Source organism: Spea bombifrons, chromosome 4 (assembly GCF_027358695.1).
Source record: "Spea bombifrons isolate aSpeBom1 chromosome 4, aSpeBom1.2.pri, whole genome shotgun sequence".
Lineage (NCBI taxonomy): Eukaryota > Metazoa > Chordata > Amphibia > Anura > Pelobatidae > Spea > Spea bombifrons.
Window position 1 is genome coordinate 85,450,871 of NC_071090.1, and position 9,665 is coordinate 85,460,535.

The 9,665-nt window shown below is 42.3% G+C and overlaps 1 protein-coding gene across 1 annotated transcript; it reads left to right on the plus strand.

The window, feature by feature from the left end:
* The first annotated feature begins 1,452 nt into the window (after positions 1-1,452).
* On the plus strand, positions 1,453-6,970 carry SERF2 (small EDRK-rich factor 2). Its single transcript, XM_053462226.1, has 3 exons — positions 1,453-1,593; positions 3,698-3,800; positions 6,484-6,970. Exons 1-3 carry the CDS (start codon positions 1,587-1,589, stop codon positions 6,545-6,547), a joined length of 174 nt encoding a protein of 57 aa, XP_053318201.1. The 5' UTR covers positions 1,453-1,586; the 3' UTR covers positions 6,548-6,970.
* Positions 6,971-9,665: the final 2,695 nt, after the last annotated feature.

Consider the following 9,665-nt stretch of genomic DNA (forward strand, 5'->3'; position numbering starts at 1 on the left):
AGAACAACTAAAGGCAGCTGCAGTAAGGGCCTGGCAAACATTACAAAGGAGAAAACCCAGCGTTCGGTGATGTCCATGGATTCCAGATTTCAAGCAGTCGTTGCCTGCAAAAGGTTATTGAGTGACCGCAGAAAAAAAGAGAATATTGAAAATGAACATTTTATTTATGATTGTGTTGATTTTTCCAATTACATTTGAGCCCCTGAAATAAGTGGACTGTGTATAAAAATGGTTGCAATTCCTAAACGTTTCATACAATATTTGTGTTCATTCCCTTAAACTAAAGCGGAAAGTCATGCTTCAATTGCATCTCGGTTGTTTCATTCCAAATCCATTGTGATGGTGTACACAGCCAAAATGATGAAAATTGTGTCAGTGTCCAAATATTTCCAAACTGCATACCATAAATTTAGGGGACAAATTGTTTTTTTGCTTTAGTAGATATATTTTTTAAATAACCTTTTAAAAAAAGGTTTAAATTTAAATTAAAAAAAAAAGATCTAATTTAATAAGAGGGTTTTTTTGCCCTATCCCCTTTTTATGGGAGGTTACATAATTATTGGAGATATGAACCCCCAGCCATGCCTCTTCTTATTCATGGTAATAGGTGGTCAGGGAGTATGCATGGGATAGGACCAAACAATACTCTCCGGAGAAAGAAGTAACTGTCCCCAAGACCCAGAGACCAGCTATGGTCATTCACAGCTTATATTCTTCTGGGTGGTTTTTATTTTTCGAGGTGTAGTTCCTTCAGAAACACTAATGTACTTTGTTTGCCTCTTCTAACATCCATCTAGAAAATGGGCTACCAGGTCCATGATGTCTTCCAAGTTTGTGCCATATGTTGCTTTCTTTTGTTTTTGTTCAGGTTCTTTTTCTTTTTTACACGGATCCAAAGCCAGGGCTGATGGAGAGGCACAACACCTAGTTTTCCCTGAGGCACAATTGCCTTGATGCCCCATCCCAGATGGGGCATCATCTTTAGAACGCATGTGGCCATTTAAGCGCATATGATGGCTGACATATCCATTTCATGAGATTAACAACATTAGATATATTTTTTCATACATATTTAACACGTTAATAAAAGGTGTATTTCCAATGCATTTTCTTGTATTTCATGCGCTCAGGGAGTGGGGTGAAAACACTGTCTAATGGTGAAATTCCTCAAAACCAACAGCGTTTCCATTTTATTCAAGGACAATAGTTTTAAAATCAGTGCAACGTTTCATATTTTTTTTAGAAACCATGGCAACCATAAAGTATGCAATTCCCCGAGCTGATAGCAATCCCATCACCACACGAACAGGTTATTATGAATTAAGCGCGTTCTTGTAACGTGCCGTTTGTTGTTTCAGCCCGTATATAAATGTTTACACACGTACAGGCCGCCAGCAGCCGTCTGACTGGATGACGGGGCATGGGCGGGGCGTGCAAACAACACACTGGAAATCGTAGTTGTGCCCTGATTCCCGTCGTGCTTTTGGTCATGTGATATAATATAGCCAATAGGAAAGGGTCTGTGCCCGACTCACAGCGGACTGAGGTAGAAGTTAGTGCTGGGCTAGTGACGGGAGACCGGAGCGATGACCCGTGAGTATACGACGGCTATTTACATGAGCTGAGGGGGCAGCTGTCGGGTACAGCAGCCCGTTAGCGAGGAACATGGGCGACTTTTGCCTGTTGTTGTTTGCTCTTTAGGTCGCTGGCTGCGGCCTGCTCTGCCACGTCAAACAGGCCCTGGCTCCCCATGATCGGATGGAGGTGCTATGGGCCGCAACCGTGGGTTTAACGGGGCTGGTTGTGGCGTTTTAAATGTCTACCCATTAACTAATACCAAGTGTGGCATTGACTGTAGCATCGGGTCTTCTCCATAACCGGGACTGGTCCACAGGAGCCGGGAGGGGGTACAAAACCATGGCTTTCTTCCTGTGTGCTGAGCGCAGATGTGAGTGGATATGCTGGGCAGGCAGATCCCTCCAGCCGGTTGGCTTCTTGTATGACTTCTATTCTTCTATTCTTTCCCCGGCCTTTAGATTGTGTCTGACACGTAATCTATGCGTAATTTGCATTATATATATATATCCCTTTTTATTTATATGATGTGTATATGTATCAATTTATATTATACCCTGTGGAATATGATGATTTATGAATCGATAAATAATGGTAGACCAATAGCCAGTATTTATTATGTACCTATTACTTGTTTTTTGTGAAGTACATGGTGGCTTCAGTCTCGCAAGCTTTTTAATGCATTTTTCTCCCTTCCAATATGAGTTTTTTTTAAAAAAAAAAAAAAAAAAAACTTTTTCCGCCTACCTTGTGTTCAAGTATACTGCCTGCACATGCGCGGTTACTCAAAGCAACTCAACTTGCATGCATACAAACTGAACTCCCATTGTATGGTCCTGGTTCATCTTCCATACTTGGATATTAAGCAGCTGCGGTTCACACAAGAATTGGGTGCAATTCCGACCAGTCGCTCTTCATGTGTGATTTAAGCAGATGCGTTGGCTGTGACTTGACACACTTGATTCTTAATGGGTGCAATAAGGTGCCTTGTTGTACATCGCTTCATATAAGGGGGTGTTTATTTGTCTTGGGTAGATGACAGGGTCTGCAGCAGGCACAGGCCAGCCATCGTATGCACTTTAGTACATATGATGGCGAAAAGATTCATTCGGTTTTGTTTTTTGCCGTCCTCCAGCTAATTTCCATGCAGAAGCCGTCCTCTACTGAACGCATCTCTTGGCGTGTGATATAGCTCAAGGGCTGAACCTCCCAGGGGGGGCCTAATGAGACCCCCAGTGCACATGCACAGAAAGCGCTCCCATTGATTGCAATCGGTGCTCTTTCAGGCAGCCAGTCAGTGGGGAGGAGGTGGGTCGCTGCGGCTTCTACCTATGGGGAATCTTTATTTTCATGCTTTAAAGCCCTCAATGAACTTCCATTCTTTTTGTGATGCTGTCATTAAACCTTCCCTTTACTAATTTGTACTGGGAACAATAACTTAGTCATAAGGGGATTATAATGAGCCCCCTTTGCCGTTTTGAGAACTGACATAACATAAGCAATCCTATGAGTGCGCAGTGAGAGAAGATCCGTTGGCATCCAGTCTCGGCTCATTGACTCTGACATAATTTCTGCGCATCTGCAGACCATCAGCTCTCAGACGGAGATGCGCATCACTTTATGTAGCTGTCCCTTCCACGGAATTCCCAGTGGAAATGAAAAATGACTTTCATCACACAAGCCAGAGTTATCGTGGGGGGGCTGGTTATTTACAAAACCTTACATTTTTACTACTAAGAATGCTTAGTAAAATCAGCTAAATAGATCACAGAAATATATTCTGAGAATACAGAATTATGTATAAAATGACACACACGGGAGAAGTGGTGATCTTACTGCTTGACGATTGCTTCCCTTTTTGTTTTAACAGCCTTTTGTAAGTATGAGATGGATAACGTAATAGGAATTTAATAATGCTAGTTTAACCTGGCACCCACAGAATTGTGCTTTAGAAAACATTATCCCTTGTAGTGCGCCAGCTTAATTCTACTGGAGCCATGACTGTGAAATGCATGCAATTATGACACCATTTTCAAGCTCCGAATACCCAGCATATCAGTCTGCCTGATAATTAATGGATAAGGAATTCCAAATTGTCGCTGATGTGGTAATGTCCCTGCAGGTGGAAACCAGCGTGAACTTGCAAGAGCAAAGAACCTGAAGAAAACCCAGGACAAGCAGAAAAAGTCTGATGATGGATTGTCAGCTGCAGCGCGAAAGGAAAGGTACAACAAAGCAGCCTTCTGCAGCAAAAATCACACATGTACCGCACTGGCCCGAATATAGGCTGCACTCTTGGTGCTATTTTAAAGGAAAAATTATTTTTAAAGCAAAAATACACATTAGTGGAAAGGTAAAACAGTATTTTATCTAATGAACAGGAATACATTTGTCAGCAAATGTTATATACAGATAGAAAACCAATAGCCATTTTAAACCCCCCCCCTTAATTCATAATGCACCTTACTTAAAGATATGCCACTTACCCGCCCCTCAGAAATGCCCACATACTCACCCCCCAGAAATGGTTTATGCCCCCTAGAACTGCCACTCTGTTTCCTGCTATCCCCCTCTGCTTCCTAGAAGTGCCCCCAGAAGGTGCTCCACCATAGAAGCCCCAGTGGAAGGTTGTCTATGCACATCGCGCAGAAGTCCACGGCTGCCGGAGAGGAGTATCCGAGTCCCTTGCAGCGCTGCGGGGGATCTGGATCCTAACCCTGCTGCTTACCCGCAGCAGGGATAAATGAGAGGGGGGGGGAACACGTGTTGGGCAATACGAACTGCGCATCCCTGCGCTAAACCCTGAATATAGGCTGCACCCCCACTTTAAAGACCTAACCCTGGAAGTGGAATTGCTTTGATCGCACATTAAATACTTCGGTCACGTTGCTTTTGCTTAAGACTTACTCCTTTATGACCAAGGATTTTTCATACCCTAAGCACTAGAGGTTTTGGGTATTTTTAAATGTTGAACGATTACTCCCTTTGTTTTTAGTTTAGCGTACCTACACAAAGTATCCATTTTTTTTTTTTCATGACCATAGGTCCCACTGTTCAAAATAAACCCAGTTTATGTTCCACATAATCTAATTGCATATGCCTAAAGAGACTTTACGCCTCTCAAATATTCATTCACAGGCCATGAACCTAATAGTATGGGGTGTGTAAAATAAAGCACGTAGCCCGTCGCCTCCATAGATGCGCATTGGCAGTAGACTAGGTGGTTCTGAAGAGCTCGGTGACAGGTTGCCACAAGTCAAATTGTGAAATTTGTCTCCTGCTAGATCTGCCCAGTCCACTGTACGGGATAATGGGCTGAATGGGTACAAATTCCCACATACTCGCCCAAAAATAATAATTCCCAGAAGAGTGGAGGCTGTTATAGACATGGAGGCAGGGAGGGCAACACTATATTAATGCCCATGTTTTGAAAGGGATCTCCTGCAAGCTCATATAGGTGTGATCAGGGCCGGCCCTACAATGGAGCCGACTGGGGCAATTGCCCCAGGCGGCACTTTAGAAGGGGCGGCACTTTGCCGCCCCAAGCGCTTTTTTTTTGGGTTTTTTTTGAAGCGGAGGAGAGAGAGGGGCACCGAGTGGTTTTCGCTTACCCGCTCGGCGCCCCTCTCTCTCTCTCCTCCGCGGCGAGTCTCCCTGTTTGGTCTCGGTGCCGGCTTGTAATGCAGAGCGCCGGAAGTGACGTCAATTTCCGGCGCTCAGCATTACAAGCAGGCACCGTGGCAGTGCAGGGAGACTCGCCGCAGGACTGTTTAAAAGTAAGTACCGGGGGGGGGTAAATTATGGCGTCGGCGAAGTTTAAAATGTCGTCCCCCCCCCCCCCCGGCGTTGGCGGGCGGCATTTTAAACTTCGCCCCAGGCGGCGTTAAGTCTTCGGCCGGCCCTGGGTGTGATGGCCAGTTGTCTATATACTTGGTATTTCATTAACTGCATTATGTCTTACACTGCTTGTCTGTTTATAAATACTTACTTTTGCAGGGCGGCTTTGAGCTCTGTCACTGCTAATACAGATACAAGCTCATCACGCTACATTTAATGCACTTTCCCATATCGGCCCTGTAATTTAACTAGATAAAAATGCTATTCTCTATTTTAGTGGAATTGCATATATGCATTTTTAGGTTAATGTCTTAACAAAGCACTTCCATCCTGAAAATAACTCATATAGGTGCGTTAAATAAGAGGATTCTTTATTAAACAAACATATCAAAAATCGTCCGTTTTCTGCTGAAGTGTCCAGAACTATTGGACACGAAGGGTTAAGGTACATTATTTGTGTTCATGATACCGTGCTTTTTTAAATAAAAGTTGTCCAAAAGCTGATTTGTAGAATTCCCGTTGCGCTCAGTCCTCTCCCTGTCCCTTGGTAAGGAGGAGCAGAGTGGGGAGCTATGACAGGCAGTTTAAAATATAGTGTGTCTGTGAGCTGACTTCTCACTTGACACTCGTGTCTGTCAGCTGGCACCAGAATTTGTGCTCTAAACGACTAATCTGTAAGACTTTTTTTTTTTTTTTTTTTTTTTTTTACGGGATTAAGGCGATACTTCAGCCATTGTATGCACTTCAATGCATATGACAGATGAGTGATCTCTTTACATTTTTGTTTTGTCCATTTTCCCCTATATGTGTGTTTGCCCCCTCCCCACCCACTAGCTATTTTCCATGTATTATGCGTGTTTGGCCAAACACATCTCTAAGCATGTGATATACTCGCCTCCTGTCAGCTCCAGTGCTAGCTCAGGGAACGCTTCAGCCTGTGTTCTGGTCAGAACCAATTGTGCATATCTGGGAAGCATTCCCATTCATTTCAGTCCGAGTGCTTGCCTGCCCCTGATGGACTGCTTCAAGGATAAATAAATCTAATTAAATGTAATGGTTTTAATTTTCTAGAGATGCGCAGATTATGCAGGAGAAGCAGAAAAAGGCGCTGCAGAAAAAAGATGAACCGAAATAGCCTCTGTGGAATGCAAGACGAAGAAAGTGGGAAGATGAAACGGCGAGACATCACCCCTGGCTCCAAATCAAAAAACCTCATCTAAATTGTTTGTCCCAATGCAAAGTGTTTGCTGTGCATTATCTGCCTTCCTTTCTCTTAATTGAATGAGTAGCATACTGTCTTCTTTCCTTATGTACATATTATAAATATACTACTTCATCAAAATCCTGCACAATCTCCTGGCCCATGTTTTTATTTCATTACCTGATCCCCCAGCCTTCTAGCCCATGACATTTTTCTGAATGATAATACAACAAAATCATCTTCAGGAAATACCTGTTCAAAGAGAGCATGGATCTTCACCGAAGTGGAAATAAACTGTCATTTTTGTATTTTCAGTGGACCAGTCAGATATTTAATAAAGTTACTTTTTTTCCGTGATCTGTACTTTTTGTCATGGTGCTTGTCTTGGGCCAAATGTGGCCTGTCTTACCAGCTACAGCTTCCACAGTGCTCAGGCAACCGTGTTCGGCTGAGCAGTTTAGATGTTTAAATACCAGTTGCCAGAATACTGTTTAATGTATTTTACAAAGCAGGGCTCCATTGTCAATAAACCAATTAAGGCACTAGGTAACCTTACATACGGATTATACTTTTTCTGCCTCTCATACTGGGACATATATATATATATATATATGTACAATACTGTACATGGCTATTCTGTGTTATCGTATGTCATCAGATGTTTAACATTTCACATACTTACGACACATCAATAATGTGGTGAATACGTGCAGGTTCCTGAAACTCAAATAAGCCTGATGTATAGAAAATGTTGCCTTGCCTTTGTTAATACAATTACATTCCTAATTTATATTAAAAAGCTTTGATGAGCTGCCATATGATGTTTTGGGGAGGTTTTCCTGATTTTCTGTCTTTTGAGGCTCCCATTGTAAACTGAGAGCTTTACTTAACCCTGGCTTTGGCCGTTTCAGTGAATGGTGCCATGACCCCTAAAAAAACAAAAACACACATTACCAGAAAAGTGTCATTAAGAATTTCACACAACATTCCGGTAGAGTCCCTGCAGGATCATAGTATTCTGGCATTAAGTGTTTTCTGCTGCTGTTGGTAGACAGGACTTGGCTTTCGTATGAAGTGGTAGATCCTGGAATTGGAGTTGTAATTATTAGATGTCAGATGCATTTGCTGCTGGTTAGTGAAGGGAGAGGGTTTGGATCACCCTTAGGCTAGGTTTCCACTTGTTTTTTTTTTTTTTTTGCTAAAAACGCCCATAAAAACGCCAATTCAGCCACACGGCGTTTTTTTTAGTGAAAAAACGCTGCAGCCAGATGTTAGCTGTTCTTCAATAGGAAATCGCAAAATGCCATTTCCACTTGGCGTTTTTCTGAAAAAGCCATGTGGGTTTATTGCCTTGGCGTTTTTTATGGCGTTTTTTCCACAGTTACAATGCAGAGGATGGACCCAGTATCTGTGTGTCCTACGAGAAATAGGCTGAAAACAAACAGTTTCACACAAAACAAAGTCCTGGACTGGTTCATATTGAATTTTACAGCATTTGGAACAAACATGCCATTACAAACAAACATACCCGACGCATCAACTGGATCCTGCGTGCCAAAAGCAACAGCAAACAATTTGCACCATCATTTGGGGCCAATCTTCCCAGAGGAGCAGACATTCGGAATAAAGCATGCCTTACAAACCATAGAAAAGAGACAAAAGGGTCTACCAAGTAAATGACATCAGGAGAGGGCAGATACTTGCCATTTATCCGAATCCCTTTTAGCTGGGTGAAACTTCTAACTTGTAAAGGCTGGAAAAACTGCCTAAGGTAAAAAAAAAAAGCAATTTCCACAGAAAGGCTAAAACGCCAGAAAAAACTGGCCATCAAGAAAAAAACGCAGGACAAAAACCCAAGTGGAAACCTAGCCTTATAGCGGTTCTTTGGAAATCAGCGTGATGTCACGTAACCCTGCGCGAGATGCGTGGATGCTGCCTCTCTGTGGAAGAAAAAGTGCTTGGTTAAGCCGACAGCCTCTGTATTTGTGGCTGAGAATGTCATGTGTGCAGTTGAGCTGCGTGTGTTTCACATGCATGTTGTGTGTGCTGGTGTGGTTAACTGTTGTTAGTGTGTTCGTGTATAAGAGCAGTGTGGGCAGATGCGATGTGCATTTGGTACGTGAACAGTAATCCCTTCTCGGGAGGGGGGTGTCCACCAACAACCCCCCCCTGTTCATTTGAAGGGCCACAGGGTGAATGCTGTCCTGTAAGAGCTACAGAATTTCACAGCTTGTACAGGACTATATATAGTGCCATAAGTTTGCCGAGATGTCCCAAGGGCATCCTCTAAAAGAGATGAGTCCTGCATTGCTTTGAAAGTGGCCAAGAACATTTATACGTTGCATTGGGTGATCTGCCTACTGTTATCACAAGGCATATAAAGATGGTTCTGTTATAATAGATCATTTCTCTACGGCCAACATTTGGAACGTAAATTGTTATACATTAAACAATTATGTAATATTACAAGTGAGTTCTAGTGCACCACAAACAAGCTGGTGGCTTAAACTCCATATGAGATCTGTGTATTACATGTGTACAAACTGACTGGTTTAAAGATTGAGCTCTTTGGTGCGCAGTATGTCTAGTAAATAGAAACAGAGGTTCTTATCTGCCATTACATTCTTTCGCCTCATTTAGTCAGCCCTTTTTCCTGATGTGGAGACAGACTTTATTTAGTATTGTCTTGTCGTAGGTTCAAGGTATCCAAATGCCTATCCCATGCATGTTTAAATTCCCTCATTGTATTAGCCTCATCCACTTTTGCTGGGATGCTGCTCCATTTATCGATCACTACTTTATCAGTAAAGTAAAAAGTTTCTATCTCCCCTTACAAAACAATATAGAATAACCATTATAACTATGTAGATTTGTCTATAACTTTTGTAATGACCCTAATTATGCAAGGTCAGTAAATACCCGATACATTCAAATACTGAAGCTTCAATATAAAAAATATTTACACAATAAACAGTAACGCAAGACGTGAAATAAAATCTTTATTTAGCATAAAAAGTATCTGAAAGGAAACAATCACATTTAGAACAGTTAA